Here is a 26,747-nt window from a genome sequence, read left to right as displayed (position 1 = left end):
TGCAGCACAGAAGGTTGTTCACCTTGATGCATAGAATGCATTAAGGTGAAAAACCTTAAGGCTTTACAACTACTTTAACTTCATACAGTGTCTAGGAAGCATCTCTGCCCACTGCTGCTTCTGCTTGCAAGATTAGTTCCTGCTGCCCACCTACAATGACTTTGGTCACTTGTGGTCTTCTATCCATCATCTGCACCCAGCTGCCCAGACCTTGCCTTTTACCCCGAGTCTATACATCACCTTAACATCATGCAGCAGCAACATATGTCTGATTCTAGAATAGATGGGACAGTCCTGCTGTACTATGTACCCCAAGCTCACACACTACTAAAGCTGGGGCACTCAGCTTACTCCCTCTACAGAGACTCTAAACATCCTTATAAGCAGTTTGCTGCCTCCAAGCACTAATTAGCTTGGCATCCATTTGATAAGTATTTTGTGCAAACGTAAACTGGGTCTGGCGGTGTCCTGAATTACCCAACCACTTACTATTCCACCCTCTTAACTTTCTAGAGTCAGGGGACATTTGCTAACCTTTGGAGACGCTAGGACAACTTGCATTTCTGATGCTTGGGTGCAGAAGTTTGTATCCCAGAGCTACAAACTGGAATTTTACTCCCTGCCCATTCCTCAGTTTCTCAGTTCCAACCTTCCTGTATCACCACAAAGATTAGCAGATCTCCACTGGGCCTTCTTAGGTCTTCTGGATCAAGCAGTCATGGCTTTACTTCCTGGGATGGAAAGTGTCAGTGATTTTCTCCAACTTGTTCACCATTCCCAAACTCAAAGGGGGCATCTGCCCCCATCTTGTATCTAAAAGCTTTTAAAAGTCATCTCTGAAGCCCAGAAATTCCACACAAAATCCATCAAACCTGTCTTCACCTTCCAATCATTAGGGAAATATACTGGCTTCTATGGACATCAAGGATGATGTGCCTATATCTCCACATTTTTACAGAACATCCCTACCCTACCAGCTCATGGCACTGCCCATCGGCATCTTGACAGCACCTCTTAAGGTTACAAATGTATTAGCCCTGCTAATTGTGGCATACTTAGACAACCTCCTACTGAGTGAACAAATAGTACAATCTAGGTTTGTATCTTTCACTCCGTGACAGATCGGTTTGGGTAGGTCCTGAAACTTTACAAATCGTCGCTGGAACCAACTTATTATTTGGATCTGGGTCTAGTCCTGCACACGTTTCAGACTAGAGTGTCCTTTCCACAGGAAAAAATGCAGACTCTCGGCTTTTGCATGACAGTCTTGGGCCTGATGGTAGCTCCCTTTGAGACAGTCCTATTTGCCTAGTTCCACGCCAAACCTTTAAAACTAAACATTATGTTGACATACGACAAGTCCATCTGGTCCCTAAAAAAAAGTGAACGGGTTGTCGCACAGGAGTAGGTTGTCCATGGCATATCTGCCCAGGAAGTCTCTTTCCCGTCATTTGGAGGATGCTGGGCTGGGTAACCCGTCCATGCAGTGGACTTGGTTGCTATCGAAATCTTGCGATCAACTTCCTGGAGCTTTGGGCAATTGGATTGTTTTCAAGGATAACTGATGCCAAGATTAAAGAAAGCATTTATGTTGGTCTTAAGATCTGATTCATCATCAATGACAAGCATTTAGAAGATCTGTTCTTGGGCCAGAGAAAAGCAAACTTTTTATTGCGTACAAGACCATGAAGTGCAACATGTCATTAAGGCCCCTTTCACACTGGGGCGTTTTTCGAGCGTTATTCGAGCGTTATTCGAGCAAAGCCTTATCTGCAATCCCAATGTGAAAGCCTGAGTGCTTTCAGAGCCCTTTCACACTGCCAGCGCTCGAAAAACGTTGGTAAAGCACCACTAAGACCCCAACGTTTTAGGGCGTTTTTGCAGTGCCTCAGTGTGAAAGGGTAAGGCGTTTTTACAGCGCTTCCGATTCATTTCAATGGAGAGGGGCGTTTTTGGAGCGTTTTTTTCAGCACCCAAGCTGCTCCAAAGATGCTGCTTGCAGGACTCCGTGTGAAAGGGTCCATTGAGATGCATGATGAGTATTTATTAGTGCTATTTTTAACGCTAAAACGCTGTAAAAACGCTTCAGTTTGAAGGGGGTCTAAAGATTCATTTTCTACCTTCACAGTTAGACTTCTTTCCTGAAAATCTAGGTGCAGATAGTGACAAACATGGTGAAAGGTTTCACCAGGACATTGCAATAACAGAAATGCGGTATCAGGGTCCCTGGAATCCATCAATGCTCACTGACTATTGTTGGATACGTCAGTGAGATGCGCTGGACACTTGAGTACAAACAAAAAACAAAAATCACCAGAAAAATTAGTTATCTATTTGGGACATTATTAGTGGCCATGTTTTGTTTAAAGGGGTTGTAAAGGAAAACTATTTTTTTCATAATAAGCATCCTTTACCTGCAGACATTCCTCTTTTCACTTCCTCATTGTTCGTTTTTGCTCAGAAATTGCTCTTTTTCTTCTCTGTCCTGTTCACTTCCTGCTTGTCTGATTGTTACTCACCACCGTGATGGGAGGCTTTACTGCGGTGGTCAGTAACGTACTCACCCCCTCCTGGGAACTACATCTGTGTGGCAGGACGCTCTCTACGTGTTAGAGACTTCAAGGAGGTGTGAATTACTGGGCGTGCCGCAATTCATACTGGGAAATGTAGTTCTTACATGATCGAGCGCCACAAACCAGGAAGTGAATGAGAGAACAGAAACTAGACCGCCGGAGGTGATATAGATGAAGGAATTTAATAGGTATTTACTATTTTTTTAACAGAATCATTACACTATTCTGTCTGCCTACCTTGCAGACATTAATTTTAGGCAAAAAAAATGTTTCCTTTCCAACTCCTTTAATACTTCCACACCAACTCTGCTGATAAATGCCACACTACTATTATTTCTTAGCACATTGCCAAAAGTGTTTAAGCAAAACTTTTGAAAATGTTTTTTTGTTGTGCAGTGACTCTCTATGGACTCCAAAAAAAGGATTTCACAGCGAGTGCAAATTTAATTTTTTTTTAAATCCAATTTTACAGCCATATTAATATTGAGATGAGGAGGATGAAGAAAATGGGCTCAGTAGCAAACAAAAGCCTATGTACACAAGCTCTGGCTGGGTTTACACGGATTTCAGATACAGAAGCAAGTCAATGATGAAAAATAGCTTGCATCTGAATTCAGTTTGAGATTTGTTTAAATTGCATTTACATTGATGCATGACAAAAACAATAAAAGGCAAGTTCACCCAAAACATCCAACTATAACTGATGCAAATCAACACGCTGCCAATAATAGGCTGGAGCTTTTCACTGCTAACGATCTTTGGAGTGACAATCATAGCCCTGTACCTCAAACAGTGGACTTCTCTTGGCTTTCTGCAGAGATTGCGACAGTACAAAGTTGAAATTCTTCTCTTGTTCTTTATCTTTCACCAGATATTTTGTGTGAGACAAGAAACAGCCGCTCTTCTTACACTGTCAAAGAAGCCAGAAGAAGGTAGGAAATTAATTCAGACAATAAAAGCATAAAATATAGGGCTAGAAAATTGTCATTTTTAGGCTCTCATGTGCAAAATAGATACCTCTACTGAGAGAAATATATGGCTGCCATTGCTGACCTCCTGACTATTTATTGTACTACAGCAAGTCTAATGCACACTGTAAGAAAAGGAGCCTGTACAAGTCTGAAGGGAAGGCTGGAGTTCAGCTTTAAGCTAGAGCTTCGGTCAAGTTTTATTATATTTCCATTGCATGGCCACTCAATGTCATGGTGCCACCAAAGGCATATTTATGTTACTCTTCCCTACTCTTTTCATTTTTTTAAGATATTTTTATTGCAGTTTTATGACATACAGACATAAAACAAAAGGCACAAGCAAAAACTACAACACGATAACAGAATGCTCCTAATCCAGCATATCATGAAAATCCGGGCAGTGTGCAATAATAAACTAGATATTACATCTACCAGATATAAACATCAACAGAGGAGTAAGCGATACGGTTTTTAAACATCCTGGGCATAACAGAAGTTCCTGTTTAACACAACACTCACAGGGTGAACTCCTGTCAAGGTAGTACAGGGGAGAGGGTCAGTAGGCTAACCAGCCACCTGCTCTATATTTTGTGGAATGCTTTAGTCCTCTTACGGATGTCAAAAGGTAAGTTTATATAGAGGCTGGGAATCGTTAAGTTTCAGCCACATATTCTGCGTTGGGGGTCTCTGACCCTTTCCATGTCAGCAGAAGGGACTTCCTTGCATAGAAATAGAGGATGCAAAGTAGTCTTTTAGCCTGAGGCTGGACAGCAAGATCACCAAATATGCCCAGCAGACAGTTTTTAGGGTGCACTATGAAGATGTTCAATTAATGAAACGTACGTCGGAGGCGGTACCTGATCACGTGACGTGCTCTCCGACCTGTGGAGCTAGCAGCCGGGAACAGAGGTGGCGGCGATCCCTGACGACCCAATTCCTACCGCATATTGGCGGTGAAGAGGCCAGTAAGGTATAGTAAGAGGCCATTTGGCTTTCTCTTTCGTTCATAGACGGACACAGCCTTCATTGACCTTAGGGTTATGCTTCTTCCTACCAGGAGATTTAGGCAGAATTCTACAGCACTTAAGGTGTTAAAAACTTTCCTTAATGCCGCTCCTCCCAGGGGGCGTGGCTCCCCCAGGCATAACCCACACCCTGCTTTAGCAGCCTCAATACTCACTATTTTCACTAGCTTCCGTCATCTCTGGATTACCAGATTCAGTTGAGTCATCTGATCATGTCTCCCCTGGTATGGTGGCTGGCGTTTCCGGTGCTTCGGGCCGGAAAGTCATTTTTCTGCAGGCCACTGGACAGTGGTCACGACGGATGCCAGCCTCTCCGGTTGGGGAGGGGCGCTTGGGGCACCCAGTCAGCCCAGGGGCACTGGACTCAGGTGGAGTCCTGCCTACTGATCAACGTTCTGGAGCTCCGGGCAATCAAGCTTTGCCTTACCAGGTGGTCCCTGGATCTACAGGGCCGACCGGTCAGGATCCTGTCCGATAACACCACGTCCGTGGCGTAGGTTGATCATCAGGGAGGCACACGGAGTTCTGTTGCAGCGACGGGGGTCGCGCGCATCCTTTCGGTGGGCCGAAGGGTCCGTTCCGGCTCTATCGGCCGGGTACATTCCGGGAATACGGAATTGGCTAGCCGACTAAGTCGCACTGCACTGGGCCAAGGAGAGTGGTCTCTCCACCCGCAGGTGTTTCGGGGTCTGTGCCGAAAGTGGGGCACTCCGGACGTGGACCTTCTAGCGTCCCGTCTCTATCGGTAGGTGCCACGGTTCGTGGCCAGGTTTAAGGACCCGTGGGCGGACGCGTCAGGCGCGTTGGTGGCTCCTTGGGGTCGCTGTCGCCTACTTTACACCTTCCCTCCTCGGAAGCTTCTTCCTCGCCTGCTGCGCAGAGTAGAAGCTGTAGGGATTCTATCGGTCCTGATTGCCCCAGATTGGCCGCGTCGCTTCTGGTACGCGGACCAGGTGCGTCTGCTGGCAAACGCCCTCTAGCGTCTTCCCCTGGGAATTGATTTTCTGTTACAGGGTCCAATCTTCCACCCTGTTTCACAGCCACCGGTCTTAGCGGCGTGGCTGTTGAGAGCCAGGGGCTTAAGGACCGAGGCCTATTGGGCTCGGTGGTCTCTACCGTGCTGCCTGCACGGAGGTCTACCTCACGTAGGTTTTTTCCTCATACATGGAAGGCCTACTTCTCTGTGTGTGGGGAGATGAACTGGCACTCTCGTACATGCGTTGTGTACAGGATTCTGCTGTCTTTGCAGCAGGGAGTGGTTCAGGCTCTCGCCTTACGTACGGTTAGGAGCCAGATTTCTGCTCTGGCTGTTTTTTACTTGCAGCGACCCTTGGCATCGCACTCCTGGGTGCGTGCGTTGGGTCAGGGGGTCTGGCAGGTGGCCCCTCCGGTGCGCCCTCCATTACCCCCATGGGACTTGAATTTAGTCCTTTCAGTGCTTCGGGATGCTCCCTTTGAGGACATTCGGGAGGTTTTTTGTTTTATTGTCACAAAAGGTGATTTTATTTCTGGTAGCAATTACCTCGATCAGACGGGTGTCTGTCTGTTCTGGCGGCCTTGTCTTGCAAGGCTCCCTGCTTGGTCATCCGTAAGGATGAGGTGGTGCTGCGGCCGCAGCCGTTTTTCTCCCTAAGGTCGTTTCGGCTTTTCACTTGGATGTGGACATTGTTCTTCCATCCTTGTGTCCTCAGCCGAAGAACCCGAAGGAGGCCACTTTACATTCTTTGGATGTGGTTCGGGCCCTTCGAGTTTACTTGTCGGCGACAGCTCCGTTCCGGATGTCGGACTCGCTGTTCGTGTCTGTGTCCGGTCCCAGTAAGGGCCTGGCAGTTTCGTCGGCCACCATTTCCAGGTGGATCCGACGGATTGTGCTTCAGGCCTATGCCCTGAAGGGCGGGCGCCCCCCTTTCGGGTCATGGCACATTCGACCAGGGCGATCGGGGCCTCTTGGGCTTTCCGACACCAAGCCTCTGTGTTCCTGTTGTGTAAGGCAGCGACCTGGTCGTCGGTCCACGCTTTTTCAAAGTTTTATATGGTGGATGTGAGTGCATCTTCGGATGCCTCCATTGACCGCAGGGTGTTACAGGCGGCAGTTTAAGGTTGGAGTTCCTCCGTTGAGTAACTCCGGTTTTTGTTTGGGGTGTAACCTGTTTTTGCTGTGTTATTTTTCCCACCCCTCGAATTTTTTTGACACTGCTTGGGGACGTCCCTAAGGTCAATGAAGGCTGTGTCCGTCTATGAACGAAAGAGAAAAAAGGATTTTTGTACTCACCGTAAAATCCATTTCTCTGAGTTCATAGACGGACACAGCACCCACCCCTCCTTTGTTTGTACTGCTTGTTACGAACTGAGGCTGCTAAAGCAGGGTGTGGGTTATGCCTGGGGGAGCCACGCCCCCTGGGAGGAGCGGCATTAAGGAAAGTTTTTAACACCTTAAGTGCTGTAGAATTCTGCCTAAATCTCCTGGTAGGAAGAAGCATAACCCTAAGGTCAATGAAGGCTGTGTCCGTCTATGAACTCAGAGAAATGGATTTTACGGTGAGTACAAAAATCCTTTTTTTCCTTTGTTTTTAAGTGTTTTAATAAAAGCAATATCACGCTATTGGCTTTTCCCTGTTTTTTCCACATATACTATTTGGAACGCCTGGGGACGAGGCTATACATCTATCTATTTTCCTGTCAACATGTGTGCAGGCACAATCCTGCTCAAGCTCATTTGACTAACTTTTTCATTAAAGTAGTCAACTCGTTCTGGTAAGCGCATCCATTTTCTTCAGCACATTTTGGGTGTAAAAGAAGATTCAAGTGTGGTAGTGGCACTTTATTTTCACTTAAATCAAGATTTCAGCAAATAAGAAGATTGAATTACTACTTATTTATATTTTATTTTCCATTGGGACTTTATTTCATAGAGGTCTCCTATGACTCAGAGACACTATTCAATTTATATATATTTTTTTTGTTCAATGAGTTCACTGTATTGATTATATGTAATACGATTATAGGAGATTTATATATTTTTTTTTATCACTTGTGGTCTAGCGCCCTCTACCTATCCTTCCCACTATGTAAGGTTGCTGGTTGAACTAGACCTGGGCTCCAAGGACAATCTGGATGTATGGAGGCTCCCCAATGCATTGGCAGTGAAAACATCCACACGCACATATGGTATGTCCACACTAACTTTATTTTCTAATGCGTACTGGTTCATAATCAAATCATACAAGGAGGGAACGCCCTTGTCCCAGCCAGCTATTTGGGAAACCCAGTGCAAAAGATACAAAGGAGCCTATATCAATCCAGAAGTCACCCTTCCCTACTCTACTAACTTCTCCAACTTTGTCCCCCTCTAAATTTAACAGATATTGTTACTAGCAGCCACCAGTGGAGTCCTGACTGAGCAGTATCATTTAAGAACCAAGACTAAAAAACATGCAATTTTATTAAGATCTATATACTATGAAAAAAACATTACACACCTTGTCTATCCAGTCCAGTGTAACAATAGGGATGCCCCTCGCAAGTGCGCAGAGGAATTTCACGGTTCTTCGGACGCGGTCTGTTATCAGGTGAGTGCAATCAAATACGGAGTCTGCAATGTCTCCGCCCAACGAGCGGATTATCTCTTCACCCATTGCATCCACCACCCCTGTGAACAGGACCTGAGGAAGAGAAAGCAAAACACTCATACTCAAGTATACTGTGACATCATTTCTTACTAAATTTCACCATTTAAATTTGGCAGAATGTCAAAGACATTACATCTCTGAATATTCCAAACAATTTGAAAGAATACAGCTTGCTATGTTTAACTACTTGCCGACCAGCCGCCGCAGTTATACGGTGGCAGGTCAGCTCTGCTGGGCGAGATCACGTAGATCTATGTCATCTCGCTGTTCAGCCAATAGGGGCGCGAGCGTGCCCCCTGCTCCCGACGCGCGTGCCCGGTGCGTGCGATCACGGCCGGGCACCCACGATCGCTCGTTAGAGCGAGAACCGGGAAATGATCTATTGTCTGTTCATACAATGTATAAACAGCGATTTGTCATTTCCCCTAAGTCAGTCCCACCCCCCTTCAGTTAGAACACACCCAGGGAACATGATTAACCCCTTCCTCGCCCCCTAGTGGTTAACCCCTTCACTGCCAGTGGCATTTTTATAGTAATCAATGCATTTTTATAGCACTGATCGCTATAAAAATGCCAATGGTCCCAAAAATGTGTCCGAAGTGTCCGCCATAATATCGCAGTACCGATAAAAATCGCTGATCGCCGCTATTACTAGTAAAAAAAAAATATTAATAAAAATGCCATAAAACTATCCCCTATTTTGTAAACGCTAGAACTTTTGCGCAAACGAATCAATAAACGCTTATTGCGCAAAAACTAAAAACCGCAGAGGTGATCAAATACCACCAAAAGAAAGCTCTATTTGTTGGAAAAAAAAGGACGCCAATTTTGTTTGGAAGCCACGTCGCACAACCGTGCAATTGTCAGTTAAAGTGACGCAGTACCAAAATCGCAAAAAGTGGCCCGGTCATTGACCAGCAATGTGGTCCGGGGCTGAAGTGGTAAAAGCCTAACTTTATGTTTGCTATTACGTTACAATAGTTAATTTGGGCCAAGCTGGCTCAAACGAACCATTTTTTCAATTGCTATGGCAGCTGTCAGCACTGTACACAATGTAGCTACAACTGCATACAGTATATAGAGCTGTGTTCCCGTATGAATATGGGACTTCCTGTCTGATGCTGGAACTAAATCGAGTCAGACTGAGAGCTACTCAGCCACTCACAGGAAGCCTTGTATTTTGTCAATTAATACAAGGCTTCCTCTGAGGTGGAGACGCAGGAGGAGGACATTACAATCTCTATCGCAGCCAATCAGAGGAAGCCTTGTATTCATTGACAAAACACAAGGCTTCCTATGAATTGCAGAAAAGTGCTCAGATTTTATTCCGGCAGCATACAGATAGTACTACTGCTGGAACACAGCAATTTACACTGTATACAGCCGATACTGCATACAGTACTGACAGCAGGTACATCTGATAGTAAAAAGAAAACTGCCAAGCTGCTCTAAACAAACTACAGTATTTAAAGCGATAGAAATGCTGGAGTTAGGCTTCAATTTACATCTGACCTCACAAATGCACTTCTGGAAGAATGGTCGAACATTCCCATAGACACACTCCTAAACCTTGTGGACAGCCTTCCCAGAAGAGTTGAAGCTGTTATAGCTGAAAAGGGTGGGCCAACTCAATCCTGAACCCTACAGACTAAGACTGGGATGCCATTAAAGTGCATGTAAAGGCAGGTGACTTGACAATATAGTGTATCATTGCAGAGGAATGTGTGTTGCGCAGGGTCCAGTGCCGACTGGCAACCTTACAAGTTGCACTCACGTGTACAGTGCGGGGTCCGGGTGCCATTCTGAGAATAGAAAAGCCAATGTATCCGGAAAGAGACAGACAGTCTCCAAATCCCAGATGGAATCATTGAAAAGATATCTATTTTTGTGCAGCAACTGAACAGACATGAAAATCACCTATGACACTAGTAAAAGAAAAAAATGAAGCCTTGCATATATGGAAAAGGTAAGATGGGGCCTCTCCATCTTTTTTTTGCCAGTGTTTAATCACTTGAAGGTGGCAGCATAACCTATCATAATGAATAGGAAGATGTCCTATGTCTTGGGATAAACAATAAAGAAACCAACTTGTGCTCGACTGTGACCGACACAGATTATAAAAAAATAAAAAAAACTAGAATATAGACAAACCTTGGGCGGTGCTCCAGACTGAGGAATGTAGGGACTGGCAGTCAAAGTGGACACAGACAATCTGCCAGTGCGTCTCGGAGTTAGGACTTCTGGAAGGTTACTTAAAGCTGGACTCTGCCTCAGACGGCTGCTGCGGGATGGGGACGGTTCAGGAGTTGACATTTCCTGTGGAGGAAAGCATTACATTGTTACAAACTACACAATGTCTATGTATACCCCTGTTACCGATTCTGTACATAAATGGCACCTTTTGTGGTCATCTTGGAACCATCATAGATGGCAGCCAGGTAAAAGAACAGGAAGGTTGGTGTGGGGGGGGTCACAGGGAGGGTTACAGAGAGGAGTTACTATGAGCGTTACAGAGAAGTGTTAGCGTGAGGTTAACGGGAAGGGTTGGAGTAAAAGGCTACAGGGAGGGTTAGTGCGAGACGTGTCACATGGTAGGACATCACTCTCACTACCAAAATAAAAAATACCAGTGCTGATCTCACAGTGTTGAAAGCTAATGTATCACCCATGTAACTGCACGCCAGCAAACATACAACATTCTAATAGGCAAAATAAACCTAAATTGAATAGGATTGCTGGCTGTAATAAGCTACGTACAACTGCATTTTTTCTCTTTTTAAATAAGACTTTCTGTATGCGAGAGACATCACGGGACACACAGTATGTGCGCTTGTGAACAGCTCACCAACATTACAAGCAAGGGTTCTCAGATCTTCAAATTACAAGAAAGAAATGGACTGATGCAATACAGCGATTTAATGACAAACTGTATAAGTATTAAAGGTGGTGGGCTATGATCGCTGTGATGCATGTGAAGGCTGCAATTTTCAACTGTAGCTGAAGCAAAACTTTAAATGCTCAAGTATAGATTAGAGGTCGACCGATATATCGGCCGATATTTGGCCGTTTGCCAAATAGTGCAGTGCCAATTGGTGCCATTCAGTGCTACCAAAAAAAAAAAATCGGCCTAAAATATCGGCCGCAAAAATCGGCATCATATATCGGCCGCCCAGATTTCTAAATATCGGCATCGGCCAGAGAAAAACCCATATCGGTCGACCTCTAGTATTTTTTTTTTTTAAACCTATGGATAAATAACAGATGTGGCCCACACACGATCGGTTTGCTCTGATGAAAACGGTCCATCAGACCGTTTTCATCAGACTAACCTATCGTGTGTACGCAGCATTAGAAGATCCTGGACTGCCACACTCCTTAAAACGATGGCCTAGATTCACGTAGGGCAGCGTAACTATGTGCGGGCGTAGCATATCTTATTTACGATACGCCGCCGCAACTTAGAGAGGCAAGTGCTGTATTCACAAAGCACTTGCGTCCTAAGTTACGGCGGCGTAGCGTAAATGGGCCGGCGTAAGCGCGCGTATTTCAAAGTAGGCAGGTCGTGGGCGTGTTGTATTTAAATTAAGCGTGACCCCATGTAGATGCATGGCAGAACGAACAGCGCATGCTCAGTATCACGTCGTATTTACGCCCAAAGATACGCCGGCTCAATGCCTGTGACGTGAACGTAATCTACGCACAGCCCCATTCACGTACGACTTACGTAAACAACGCAAAAAGATACGCTTGTTCCGACGTCCATACCTTGCATGGGCTGCGCCACCTAGAGACCAGCTTTATCTTTACGCAAGTATGTCTTACATAAACGGCGTAACTAATTGCGACAGGCGTACGTACGTTCGTGAATCGGCGTATCTTGCTCATTTACATATTCAATGTGGAAATCAACGGAAGCGCCACCTAGCGGCCAGCGTAAATATGCACCCAAGATACGACGGCGTAGGAGACTTCCGTATCTTAGCAGAATTTATGCGCAACTGATTCTATGAATCAGGCGCATAGATACGACGGCGCCCATTCGGACTTACGACGGCGTATCTCGAGATACGTCGTCGTAAGTCTTTGAGAATCTGGGCCGATGTCTTTATTGTACAAATAAAATCCAAAAAACAACCAAAGCAATGCAGTCAAAATGAATTGAACAACCTCAGGTTGTTCACTTCATTTTGACTGCATCGCTTTGGTTGTTTTTTGGAGTTTATTTGTACAATAAAGACATGGGGGCAGATTCAGATAGAGATACGACGGCGTATCTCCTGATACGCCGTCGTATCTCTCTGTTCCGTCGGTCGGATCCATGCGCCTGATTCATAGAATCAGGTTCCTCATAGATCTCCCTAAGATCCGACAGATGTAAGTGACTTACACCGTCGGATCTTAGGCTGCAATCTCACGCTGGCCGCTAGGTGGCGCTTCCGTTTGTATACGCGAGGAATATGCAAATGAGGAGTTACGCCGATTCAGAAACGAACGACCGCCTGGCGCATTTTTTTTACGTCGTTTGCGTTCGGCTTTTTCCGGCATATAGTTACCCCTGCTATATGCGGCGTATCCTATGTTAAGTATGGCCGTCGTTCCCAGGTCGAATTTTGAATTTTTTATGTCGTTTGCGTAAGTCGTTTGCGAATACGGATGGACGTAATTTACGTTCACGTCGAAACCAATGACGTCCTAGCGACGTCATTTGGAGCAATGCACGCTGGGAAATTTAGCGGACGGCACATGCGCAGTTCGTTCGGCGCGGGGACGCGCCTGATTTAAATTTTACACGCCCCCTAGCCGCGGAATTTTAATTCCGCCGGGGGATTTACGATACGCCGCCGCAACTTTAGAGGCAAGTGCTTTCTGAATAAAGCACTTGCCTCAAAAACTTGCGGCGGCGTAATGTAAATCAGATAGGTTACACGGATCTAAAGATCCGCTGACCTATCTGAATCTGGCCCATTGTTTATAGGGGTGCGGCAGTCCAGGATCTTCTTCTATCCAATGCACCTGTGCATAGCCAGCACCTTTTTGGTTTAGTGGGACGGAAGCAAAGCCAAGGGATCAGCAGTTTTTAATGTCAGCTTCCAAGCTGTTTTTTCCTTGAGAAGCAAGTAGTCCAGTACTCCACAATGGGGATACCACGGGTCCTTAAAAAAAAGAACAGAACCTGAGCCAGCAACTCTGTAAAAACTCAAACTCTTGAGATCATCGACAGACTAAAAATGGTAATTCTGCAAACTGGCCAGGAAGTTCCCTGATGGAAACCAAGCATTCTCCAACAGGATGACTCCTTCCTGAATATTTGTGACTTTAGGAATTTGTTGAGCCCCCACGCAGAGGCACAAACATTTACTCGATAAATTATGAAAAGAAATCCAGGTAGCAGCCTTACAAACATGAACAGAAGCATTCTACTGAACAGCCCAAAAAGCGCTAGCACACTTGGTGGAATGGGCCTTGGCCAGAAAAGGAGGAACCTTGCTCCAATTACTACAGGCCTGGGAAAGGAGCTGATGAATCTGCTTAGAAACAGTGAATCAATAAGCAGCCTGACCATTTGAAGCATCTGCAGGTAGAACAAACAGGGAATCAGACTGCCTAAATGAAGCTGCAGACTTCAGATAAACCCGAAGCTTGAACGTCATGCAAAGTGCGATGCACCTACTCCTTTGAATGCGTAAAATTAAAACAAAAGGATGGTGGAAACCTTTTTAAAATTTAGGAGGAACCAAGAAACCACATTAGGTAGAAAAGAAGCCCAACACAACCTTATTCTCACAGGGAAGCACAGCTAGTTTTGAGACTCTGCGAGCCAAGACAACTTCACGTGTAAGATGTGACAAGGGAGTCTCTCAAAGGAGGTTCAAAAGGGAGAAGCATGAAAAACAAATAAGACCGAAAATAAAGGGGGCCATAGAAGCAGAAGGATCCCTACAATACCCTGCATAAAGGCTTTAACTAAAAAATGAAAAGCGATAAGTCTCTCAAACAAAATGGCCAGGGCCCATATCTGTTCCTTGGTGGTACTAGGAACCAGAGACATCCCCACACCAGGCTGTCCCCCTGTCAGGGATGAAACTTACGAGCCTCACACCAGGCGAAATAAGCCTTATACGTATGATTGTACACCTTCCTAAAGGTTGACTTTCTAGCCATAAAGGAAGGTAGGAGCCACAGAAACAACCCTGTCCCTCAGGACTTGGGCTTTAACAGTCATGCTGTCAAAGCCAGTGACCGTAAAGCAGAATGGAAGATCAGACGACCCCGCAACAGCAAATCTGGCCAACCTGAAAGAGGCCACATCTCGTCTGCCAGGAGATTTATTATGTCTGCCTGCCACATTCCTTTTAGCCAAGGCAGCGTAATCACAATCACTGTAATGCCCTTTATACTGCATAACAAATGAGGAAAAAGCTAAAGTGGCAGGAAAGCATAGGTCAGTGAAAGCTGGTCCCAAGGAGTCACCGGGCATCTACCACAAATGCCTGAGGATCCCAGGTTCACGACACAAGCATGTCTCGTTTTTTTGTTGAATCTGGATGCCAAAAAGTCTGCTTGGCACTTTTCCTTGCCGCCAATGCACACAGTTAGAGGGCCGGAACGTAAAGTTATGCCCAAGACAAGATCGAGTCCACTTCTGCTTGAGCGGCAAGACTTCTAGTGATGGCAGATGTATACCACAGTCATGGCATTGTCTGACTGCAGTATGATGGCAAGGCCCGTAGGCGCGGGAACGCGCCTAATTTAAATGCTCCACGCCCCCTACCTGGATCATTTGAATTAGGCGGGCTTGCGCCGGGGGATTTACCCTATGCCGCCGCAACTTTACAGGCAAGTTCTTTGTGAATAAAGCACTTGCCTGTAAAACTTGCAGCGGCGTAACGTAAATGACATACGTTACGCCGCCGCAGTTTTACGCCCATCTACGAGAATCTGGGCCTGTGTGTCTAGGATCCGACATGTTGCTTCCTTAACACTGAATGCGGGGAAAGTGAGCACTTCAAATATTCCACCAAGCAGTCAATGTTCAGTCCCAGACCCCTCTGGATGGAAGGAGAGGAGCCTGCAACGTTGCTGAAATACAATTGATCCTGCTGTAGGACCTGGACACATCATACAACATGTGCAGTTAGTCACACAGTGCTTTAGAGGTCCAATTTCTCCATAATTTTTAGACTTGGTATGTGCAGTGAAAGTACTGCTTCAATTTTCACAAAAAAAGTAAAATCATTGTTAGTGGACACAAACAACATAACTTACAAAATTCCTGCAAAATCTAAAAGATAACTGTATTGAGTTTCAAAGGACCAGAGAGAAACTTGCTGGAGATTACGGATGAGCTTGGGTTTGGGCTTAGGTTCAGTCTGAACCTGGAAGTTGGTTGTCATTGCTGGGCCAATAAGCTTTGGGGGGTTGATTTACTAAAAACGAAAACTGCAAAATCTAGTGCAGCTTTGCATAGAAACCAATCCGCTTCCAGTTTTCTTTTTTTGTCAAAGCTTAACAAGCTGAAGTTAGAAGATGAATGGCTACCATGCACGGCTGCACCAGATTTTGCACTCTCCGGTTTTAGTAAATCACCCCCCTTAGGTCAGGAATAAACGGTTTCCTCGTTCTAGCGTGTATGTAAGCTGAAGATGATGCTTCTTTTGCATGCTACTCACCCTGCTGCCACCAGCACTTGTTTGAGAGTCATCTGTTGTACTCAATTTTCGTGGTCTTCCTCTTCTGCCTGCTGGTCTTTCTTCTTCGGCTTCTGATATTTCATCCGATTTCTTCCTTTTGAGATTAACATCTGCCTTTAAAGCTTGTCCTCTCTTTCTGTTAGCCACAGGGGTGGACACCTGGGGAGGCTCCTCTTTGGCTGATGCTCTACTTGTCCTTCCTTTCCTTGGGGTCTCTTCATCTGCTATCTTCTTTGTACCCTCACTTTGTTCCTCTTCCACCTCTGTGTTTTCCGTCAGTTTTCCACTATCCTCTGTTGAGGTCTTTCTTCTTGTTCTTGAGGACGATCTTTCAGATTGTGAAAGCTCCTTATCTGGTATAATGTCTCCTGCATGCTCACTTTCAGTTTTTTCATCTGCTTTCACATTTCTCCTTGTTCTTCGAGAGGTGTTTTGTCCAGCTGCATTTTCTTTAGTGGTATCTGTAGTGGTCTCTTCAACTACCTCTTCCTTTGAGAGCCTTCTTGTCCTCACAGATCTTTTGCCTTGGTCTTCTCCTAATTGTGCATCTTCCGATTTTGAATTTCTCCCTTTTCTGGTGACGGTTTCTTTCACAGTTTCTTCATCAACAATATCTTGCCCCTTGCTACTTCTTTGTGTTCTTTTTGTTGTTTGGGCTTCAGCTGTGTTTGAACTCTCCAGACTTCCTTTATTCTCTTCCAATTTCTGCTCTTCTTTGTAGCCTTTTCGTGTCCTTCTTGGTAGCTTTGCCATGTTATCTTCCTCAATCTTTTCAACTTCTGGTACATCTGGTTCTGGTTTTGGCGTTTCCTCTTTGGAATTTTTTCGTGTTCTTTTAGGAAGTGAGCTTCTTCCTAAATTGTCTTCCAAAGTGCGTTCACTGTTTGTTTCTTTATTTTTCTGATTGCCTCCTAAATTTATGGTACGCTTGGATCTCCCGATTTGCTCTTCTTTTTGTAAATCTTCTTTAGCTTCTTCCTTCACGTTCCTCCGCTGCCTTGTTGATCTTGTATCTGCAGAATTTTGATCACCTGGACTGGTTTTATTGGCTTCTTCATTTTGGCTTGCTTTTGTGTCTGCCCCTTTAGGTTTCTCATGTTCCAAAAGCTCTGAAGTGGAAATATGGGAAGTCCTTGTTCTTCTGCCTCTTGGACCTTTGTTTCCACCATCTTGCAAGTCATTGGTTCTTGGGGTTGGAATCTTGAAGTCATCTTGCGTTTCCAAATTAGTACCGCTGGTTTCAGATTCCGTCTTATCATTGGATATGGTTTCTTGTGTATTATCCTGTTTTGCTTTGGTAGCGGCTTGTCTTTTGCCTCTGACAGGCTTCTTGTTCTGAGGAGCAGAAATAGTCTCTAACTGTTCTGGGAGGTCCACAATCGTGGATTCATTCTTTTCAGTATTATTGGAAGACGTTGAGACTTTTTTATCCCTATTAGACTCCAATAACGTTGAGGTAACATCTCTTTCTTGGTCGCTCTCCATTTGACCTACAATTAGCTCCATGGATGTAGGTCCAGTCACATTCTCAAATTCTGATCTTAGCCCTATCTTCTCAGGGTGATTATCTGAAAGGGTTTCAAAGACATCGCTCTTCTTACACTTCTCAGAGGCTGAGCCAAAGTCTTTTTTAGATTCATCTTGCTTTTCTTCTTCTTGCATCTTAACTATACTTTTCCTATTTGGTTGCTTTCTGCTTATCTCGTTATTTCCTGATGTTGATGGTTCAGCCTCTAAGGCTATTCTGCTGGATCTCTTTCGAGATGCTGTTGGGACAACCAATTCATTCTTTGTTTTAGCTTTGGTTTCAGAATCTTCAGTTGCTTTTCTCCTTCCTCTTCTTCTTCCATCTTTCTCTGGCTCAATCTCCTCCGTCGTTTCAGAGGCCACAATCCTGGGTCCAGACTGTCCCAATTCACCTGCATGCAATTCAGCCGTTTCTTCTGGTGCTGAATGCGCTGCAGGAGCAGCTTGCTCTGACAGCTGAGCTTTTTCATTTGAAATCTGCAAAGAAAATACATGCAAACATTAACAAATTAGAATTGTTATTACTGTTGGGTCCAGTCATAGTAAATAAATTATGTTTTACAGTTTTTCACAAGATGCAGGTAGGTCAATTATTTTTCACACTGGTCAAGTCTTTTTCTTTTGTTTATTTCCACCTCCCACAGGTTTTAGAAGCTTGCAACATCCAAGTGTTTTACATTTACATTACATAGCTAGCAGTAGGAGCAAGGTGACTTGATGGCAGCAAGGGTCAGATCCTGGAAATCAATTAGGGAGGTATTTTTGCTGAGAGATAAAAGGAAATTCTGTCCACCAATAAAAGAAATGTCAATTTTGGGTGGACTGACAGATTAATACACAGAAAAGGCAAATATGGTACTAATAATCAGTTTAATCCCTGTGTTATTACTTATAAACTATACTTCTATTGCCTTCCAAGACTCCAAACTCCTGTGAATAAGGCTGAAACTTTTAAGCTGCAGGAGGCTCATTTAGTTCACTAAAAGGTGTAAAGCAAGCTGTGCTACAATACAATAACTAAAAGTGAAAATACCAACAATGATAGAGATTGAAATAAAACAAACCCCAGTCAATCACTTATGTAAAAAATGAAATTAAAGGAACACTAAAGCCAGATTTTTTTTTTTTTTTTTTAAATAACAAACATGTTATACTTACCTCCACTGTGCAGCTCGTTTTGCACAGAGTGTCCCCGAATCCTGTCTTCTGGGGTCCCTCGGCGGCTGTCTCGGCTCCTCGCAAAAGCTTTCTACCTTCATGCGAGCAAGCTCGCATGGTGGAAAGCTTTTGCGAGCATGCTCCAGTGATACAGCGGCGGCCATAGCCTCCGACTGTATCACTCGGCGCCGCGTCATCTGCTGTGATTGACAGCAGCGCCAGCCAATGGCTGCGCTGCTATCAATCCGCCCAGCCTAGCCAATCAACCGCTAGGCTGGGAACCGAACAGAATGACAAGCACGCGCCCGGGACTTTCGAACGGTGAGGTAAATAAAACAGGGGCCCAGGGGGGGCCGGTGCTGTTAGATGTTTTTTTACCTTAATGCATAGGATGCATTAAAGCGGAGGTTCACCGTTAGAGAGCACATTTTCCCCTTAGATTAATGCTCGTTTTGTCTAGGGGAATCGGCTATTGGTTTTAAAATATGATCCGTACTTACCCGTTTACGAGATGCATCCTCTCCGTCGCTTCCGGGTATGGGCTGCGGGAATGGGCGTTCCTTCTTGATTGGCAGTCTTCCGAGAGGCTTCGACGGTCGCATCCTTCGCGTCACGATTTTCCGAAAGAAGCCGAACGTCGGTGCGCAGGCGCAGTATAGAGCCGCACCGACGTTCGGCTTCTTTCGGCTACGAGTGACGCGATGGATGCGACCGTCGGAAGCCTCTTGGAAGACTGTCAATCAAGAAAGAAACGCCCGCTCCCGAAGACCCATACCCGGAAGCGACGGAAGAAGATGCATCTCAAAAACGGGTAAGTACGGATCATATTTTAAAACAAGTAGCCGATTCCCCTAGACCAAACGAGCAGGAATCTAAGGGGAAAAGGGCAACAATTAAATAAATGGGTGAACTCCCGCTTTAAGGTAAAAATACTTTTACATTTACAACCCCTTTAAGAAATTGGTGAAGAACCACATAGAAGAAAGTCTATGAAGACAATCCACTGGGGTCTAAGAAGTGAGAAAAATCACGTAGAAGAAAATCTATAAAGATAAATCCAATAAGGCAAAGATCAATTAGATCAAATCTAGTGCAGCTTTGCATAGAAACCAATCCGCTTTTTTTTTTGTCAAAGCTTAACAAGCTGAAGTTAGGAGATGAATGGCTACCATGCACGGCTGCACCAGATTTTGCACTCTCCGGTTTTAGTAAATCACCCCCCTTAGGTCAGGAATAAACAGTTTCCTCATTCTAGCGTGTATGTAAGCTGAAGATGATGCTTCTTTTGCATGCTACTCACCCTGCTGCCACCAGCACTTGTTTGAGAGTCATCTGTTGTACTCAATTTTCGTGGTCTTCCTCTTCTGCCTGCTGGTCTTACTTCTTCGGCTTCTGATGTTTCATCTGATTTCTTCCTTTTGAGATTAACATCTGCCTTTAAAGCTTGTCCTCTCTTTCTGTTAGCCACAGGGGTGGACACCTGGGGAGGCTCCTCTTTGGCTGATGCTCTACTTGTCCTTCCTTTCCTTGAGGTCTCTTCATCTGCTATCTTCTTTGTACCCTCACTTTGTTCCTCTTCCACCTCTGTGTTTTCCGTCAGCTTTCCACTATCCTCTGTTGAGGTCTTTCTTCTCGTTTCAGAGGCCACATTCCTGGGTCCAGACTGTCCCAATTCACCTGCACGCAATTCAGCCGTTTCTTCTGGTGCTGAATGCGCTGCAGGAGCAGCTTGCTCTGACAGCTGAGCTTTTTCATTTGAAATCTGCAAAGAAAATACATGCAAACATTAACAAATTAGAATTGTTATTACTGTTGGGTCCAGTCACAGTAAATAAATTATGTTTTACAGTTTTTCACAAGATGCAAGTAGGTCAATTATTTTTCACACTGGTCAAATCTTTTTCTTTTGTTTATTTTCACCTCCCACAGGTTTTAGAAGCTTGCAACATCCAAGTGTTTTACATTTACATTACATAGCTAGCAGTAGGAGCAAGGTGACTTGATGGCAGCAAGGGGCAGATGCTGGAAATCAATTAGGGAGGTCTTTTTGCTGAGAGATAAAAGGAAATTCTGTCCACCAAAAAAAAAAAAAGTCAAGTTTGGGTGGACTGACAGATTAATACACAGAAAAGGCAAATATGGTACCAATAATCAGTTTAATCCCTGTGTTATTACTTATAATCTATACTTCTATTGCCTTCCAAGACTCCAAACGCCTGAGAAAAAGGCTGAAACTTTTAAGCTGCAGGAGGCTCATTTAGTTCACTAAAAGGTGTAAAGCAAGCTGTGCTACAATACAATAACTAAAAGTGAAAATACCAACAATGATAGAGATTGAAATAAGCCAATCCTCAGTCAATCACTTATGTAAAAAATGAAATTAAGAAATTGGTGAAGAACCACATAGAAGAAAGTCTATGAAGACAATCCACTGGGGTCTTAGAAGTGAGAAAAATCACGTAGAAGAAAGTCTATAAAGATAAATCCAATAAGGTAAAGATCAATTAGATCTCTGAGTGTTAGCAGTTCAACTATTATCCAGCCTTTGCCTAAATCGGAGGAGTGTGACTGGTACCTGCAGGTCCAATTATACAGGCTGTTTTATCAGCCTGTTCTGGTAAGCAGCCCTCAAAATTTCCACTCGCCTGCTAGCATTTGGCGAGTGGATTTAAGCTAGGGGCGAGTGATGACAGGGCTGCATGACCAATGTCCCTTCAATCTGTGCCTATACTTAGAGACCCAATGCGATTGGCGGCCGAAGAGGAAAGGTGCATGCTCGGGAAAAGTAGTCTGGTGAGCCGCGCACAGGCAGAGCAGTACACAGGTGCTCTCCTTACAATTCTCATTAAGCCATGGGACCTAACAGTATGACCTCTCTGAGCCTGCCCCCCCCCCCCCCCCCCGACCAATGTAGCTGGAGAGCAGAGAGCAGGGAGTAGGAAGTAATGAGTCAGGTGGAGGATTGCGAAAATTACCACTCCTGGTGTCCCAGGTAGGCAGTGCAGCGCTCACTGAAAGTTGCCCTGACATGAGAGTGGCAGCCTTCCAGTTTGTGCAGTTTTCTTCTCCTTGTGCTCTATGTAGGTGTCCAGCAGTTCAGCCTGAGCACTGTGAGCAGACTGGTCTCAATGTGTGCTGTGCAGTGTCAATGTGTGCTGTGCTATGGTGTCAACGGATGTGCAGTTGTGTGGATCTCGGCGCTGGATTGTACTCCCTCCCGCTGTGCTGCAGCTCCTCTCCTCACTGCCAGCCTGAATAAAAGGGGGAAGTGGGGACATGCAAGCGTGGAGCCGCACACACAGGCTCCTGATGATGAGATGAATAGGAGAGGGAGAGAGAGGATGGATGGATGGGAGTTGCAGAGGAGACGGCAAGAGAATGGGGAAGAGATCCAGTTCTAGTGCCCTGTCCCTCTGGTCTGCCCCCAGTGCCCTGTCCCTCTGGTCTGTCCCCAGTGCCCTGTCCCATTTTGTTAAAGTTGTTTTTGGTAATATTTAATTGTGTAACTTGATTCTGCATGAAACATTTAACAGTGTCATTCCATGAGATAATCTACGAAGGCGTGTTTAGGGGCGCAATTAGGCGTGGAGCAGTGTATGAATTAGGTGGGGCAACTGGTGGCGAGTAACTCTTGAGGCCTGGCTAGTAGCTCGGGGCTTGAAATTTTGAGCCCTGCTGGTAAGCACAAAATTCTTACGATGGTGGATCACGAGTGTTTTGTGGTGTGAAATTATATTCAGTATTTCTGATGGCACCTTCAAGTCTGGGACTTAATTTCTTTTTCAAGACCTTATTGGATTTATCTTCATAGACTTTCTTCTACGTGTTTTTTCTCACTTCTTAGACCCCAGTGGATTGTCTTCATAGACTTTCGTCTATGTGGTTCTTCACCAATCTCTTAATTTCATTTTTTACATAAGTGATTGACTGAGGATTGGCTTATTTCAATCTCCAACTATCATTGTTGGTATTTTCACTTTTAGTTATTGTATTGTAGCGCAGCTTGCTTTACACCTTTTATGCTCCTATACGTTTTTTCCAACGTTTTAAGCTGCAGCTGATTCTTTATTTTTAATTTTGGTATTTATATTTCTCTGTTAGCGCAGTATTACATTTTTTTCATTTAGTTCACTTCCAGAACAAGCAAGTCCAACACACAGAACAGTTGAGCAAATACTGTAACAAGAATGTTGACACTATGTAATATTCTTGTTGAAGTAATATAAATGTAAAGCTGAACTTTAGGAATTCAGGCACTTTCTAAAATGTAAACCAAGTGCAAAAGTCAATCTGTGCAACCACAAATAAAAAAACAGAAAAAAAAAAAAAAAAAAAAACGTTACAACAAATAAATCTTCCGAGTTGCTATCACTGCCATTGGCTGCGAGCGCTGATCAGATGCTGGTTTTCCCATCATGTTCGGTTGACAGAAGCTAGGCGAACCGACCATTTTTGTCCAATTTTTCTCCTTGTGTATCCAGATTAAGACAAAATAATCTACAGCAGCTTAACAGAGGCCAGAGGAGGCTATATGGGCTTGTGTGTGCGATTTCCAGCAGGGGACACATGGAGAGATTGAAAATGGCATGAATGGAAAAGCAGATGCCTGTCATATGCCTAACAAACTCCCAGTGGCCCTTTCAAAACATAAATGTGTCACAGAATTAATGAGATGTCACAGTGTATATGACAAGCATACATTTCGTGTTTTTGGTAACTTCTATCTTTGTGTCATGACCATGAAATAATCCCAAGCAGAAATAGGATGATGATTCCCCCATGTGGCAAAGTTGCAAGGTACATGAAAAATAAGAAAGCAAATGTTACCATAGCAACACTTGGTGCCCCCCCTGAAATGTACAGCCCATTGCAACTGGAGATACCAGATACATTAGTGACACCAATGTAAAAATTACAAAATATCACAATTTTTTTTTTTAATTAAAGCTAGAGGAGGAAAAGAAAAAATGTAATTCACTCTAATGACAGTCTGACATTATTGCCTTAGTTCCAGATACAATTAAAGTGGATGGAACTTCACCCAAAGGGGGAAGTTCTGCTTGTTTGCATCCTACCCACATCCACTGACACATTTGGCACTTTTTTTGGGGGGAGGTTTTGACAGGTACCCGCTCCCCACTTCCGGCTCAAATAACTGCAGCAATCTGAGCCGGAAGTTTGCCCCCCTCCTTCCCTCGTAGTCTTCTGGGGGAGCCTGGAGCAGAAAAATTGTCTTCCTAGTGAGGACTAAGGAAATATCCCAGAAGGGTTCGAAAGGAGATAACTGCAATACAGAAAAGTACCTAATTAAAGAGTTCCACCCAAAAGTGATACTTCCGCTTATCTAATTCCCACCTCACAGTGCCACATTTGGCACCTTTGTGGGGGGTTGTAAAAGATTGTTTCATGTAAGCAAAAAGTGGCAGAAAAAGCCTGTAGGACTGTTAAGAGTCTTGAGATAGAAAACTGTCGGATCCACCAAAGGCATGCTGCATTTCTTAGTGAACTCATTCCCACGGGTTATTGTTGTGCGAATCTTTGCAGCAGAATGAAGACATTGACTTCAGAGTGAGCCCAGTCCATGTACAGAGGATCCTTTAAATGAGGATGAATAAAAAAGGAATGAGGATGTTGTGGCAGATGCCATGATCCAAATCCTGAAACATTTGGAGCAGAGGGCTCAGGAAGCAGTAGTTTTAAATTGGTCTGGATTACCACTGAGAGAAAACTCACAAATTACTTTTGGGTCCGAGACTTGACCTTATGGTACCTGAAGCATAGATTCCCCCTCCACTGGAAAATTCTCATCCCCTGCAGGTTGCTCCTCTGTTAATAAGGAAGTGAAAGGCGAGGAAGAATGCTTCTACTTGTGATTCCAACCCAGAAAGGATTCTGGAAAGCTGGTGTTGTAAATCAGAAATGTCAGGTGAGAATTCCTCCATTGACACAAAGGAATTGGAGGAAGGTGCCCTGGAAGTAGTGAAAAGACCAGACATGTGGAGGGAGTCTGCGCCCCACGGAACTAACTAAACCCAAGGGATATATTGTTATGTCCATGTACCTTTCTGCCCAATGAAAAGATTTGAGAAAATCACCAGACAATGCTAGACTGACATGACCCAACCACAGGTGCCTTCAAGGAATGGGGTCAGCTCTTGGCCTGAAAAAAAGCAAGGAATCCCCAGACAATATGAGTATGACCTGAATAGCAGTGTCCTGTGGTGTTTGGAACACAGATAGGACGTTATTGACTGAAGCTGCAGAGAGATCATTAATATAAAAAAAAGAAAACTGGGAAAACCTGCACTTGTCCGAATAGAGAAACGTTCAGGATTAAAATGTCTGGCATAAGGGTCAGTTCACACCAAAAATCGCACAGGAACATATTCTGCATTCCCCTTCAGTGAGATTTTGCAACTCATTTATTTGAATGGGCTGAAAATTGCACCGGAATGTACAAAAAGTAGTGTATGCACCATACCAAAGTACCAGGTGATCTGGTGCCCACAAACGCACTGCATTTGTGATCTGCAATTGGGCCTCATGTTAAAAATGTATAGGCACCCTAGGCGATTGCAAATGCAATGTGTTTTGAATGTGGTGCGGGAAACACGTTCGGAACAATGCCTTTCCTGCACTGCATTCTCCCATTATTTCTTAGCCAATTTGAAAAATGTACAGAATTTCAATATATCTGGATTTGTACTTCACCCAGATGTTCGGGATTGCAATCTACCCACCCTCCTTACCAATATGAACATCCACAATCAATCTCCTTTCTGATTGTCTTTCATCCAATCCAGATGAGGTCACCAAAAAAATAAGTGCATGACAAAAATTAAGGCCACTTTCACACGATCGGACCGCTCAGGTCCGCCTGTCAGTTTTGACGGCGGACCTGAAAAACTGCTCCATGCAGTCCTATGGACCGTCGGATGTCAGCAGAGACATGTGCGCTAACATCCGACCCGATCCGCCAAAATAGGACGGATGGCGATACGTCCCCATCCGTCCATGGCAGATCGGGTCAAATCTGAAGAAAACGGACATGCTGTCCATTTTCATCAGCTCTCCCCATAGGAGACAGCCGCGCTGGACAAGTTCCTCCCCGCTCAGTGAGCAGAGAGGGACTTGTCATCCGCCAGCTCAGCGGAGAGATCTCACGCTGAGCCGGCGGGAGCAGGCGGACTCTGTAGCGACAGAGTCCGCCTGTGTGGAAGGCCTAAGTGTTCATTTAGTGGTCAGATAGGGAGACAAAAAGGAACAGTATTTTTCTTAGCCTCACTAATGATAACCTCTGCATACACAATGGGGGACATTTATCAATCCAGTCACATGGCGAAACAATGCTAAACAGGAGCACCGAGAGTCACCCTGAGACAGATTTACTAATAGGTTACAGCTGGAGTCATAACATCCTCCTTTGGTTGTTCTAAAGTCACACTTGTAACCAAATGCAACTGGACCCTGACTACTTCTTAATTTTGCATGTTTAGAGCGGACATCTGTCTAGTCTTTAATAATAAATCTGTCATAGAATTTTTAAAACTGTTCCACCTGGCTGCCCAGTAATACAAACAACTTGAACACCTCTATGACCTGTATTTGATATACTAACCAAGGTTTGAGAACCAATACATTAAATAAACATCACCACAAGCTTCTCACCTCTGTACTCCTCTCAGGCTGCTCCTTTTTTCTACTTCTGCTCAGACCTACAATACACAACACAAATACAAAAGCCTGTAAAATTAAAAATTAAATATCTGCTTTAAAGTGGGCTTATAACCAATATCAACATTAAAATAAAGTGTTTGCCTGACTGTAAATGCTTACCTTTACCACTGCCGTGCCACTGAACAAGGCTTTGATGAGGAAACATCCTTTGAGGTTTGCTGGTAAACCAACACTTCTAAAAGTGTTGAACTTCTGTGCCACCCCCTCCCCCACCCAATCACTGCTTGCTCCAGGACAGAGTAGTAGAGCAGAGGTTGGCATAGAAAAAAATTGCCTCTGCAGCTCTGAAATCCCAAAGAGTGCTGCCAGCCCAGCCCTTTCCTCCTTTGCTGGACTACAGAACATCTCCCCTTGTCTCCATATCATAAGAGCTAGGTGTTTTTTGGTCCAGCAGAAAGGTGCACTGTGTATGTTTGTTTTTATATTCTCGTTTGCT

At 44.5% G+C, this 26,747-nt stretch overlaps 1 protein-coding gene across 3 annotated transcripts in view; it reads right to left on the bottom strand.

Moving 5' to 3' along the window:
* The window catches only part of MDC1 (mediator of DNA damage checkpoint 1), a 70,487-nt gene that overhangs the window by 4,237 nt on the left and 39,503 nt on the right, over nucleotides 1–26,747 (bottom strand). For 2 of the 3 annotated variants that reach the window (XM_040323472.1, XM_040323473.1), the window contains 6 exons: nucleotides 26,243–26,289; nucleotides 19,875–20,336; nucleotides 15,869–17,893; nucleotides 10,350–10,514; nucleotides 8,049–8,231; nucleotides 3,358–3,483 (listed from right to left, as the gene is read on the bottom strand). In XM_040323472.1, the coding sequence (XP_040179406.1) occupies nucleotides 3,358–3,483; nucleotides 8,049–8,231; nucleotides 10,350–10,514; nucleotides 15,869–17,893; nucleotides 19,875–20,336; nucleotides 26,243–26,289 (3,008 nt within the window). The remainder of the gene's footprint in view (nucleotides 1–3,357; nucleotides 3,484–8,048; nucleotides 8,232–10,349; nucleotides 10,515–15,868; nucleotides 17,894–19,874; nucleotides 20,337–26,242; nucleotides 26,290–26,747) is intronic. The other variant, XM_040323474.1, reaches the window with a different exon arrangement.

The sequence above is a fragment of the Rana temporaria genome, chromosome 9 (assembly GCF_905171775.1).
Source record: "Rana temporaria chromosome 9, aRanTem1.1, whole genome shotgun sequence".
In the NCBI taxonomy this organism is placed as follows: Eukaryota; Metazoa; Chordata; class Amphibia; order Anura; family Ranidae; genus Rana; species Rana temporaria.
Note: the sequence above shows the minus strand (reverse complement) of the source record. Positions and strands in the feature narration are given on the sequence as shown.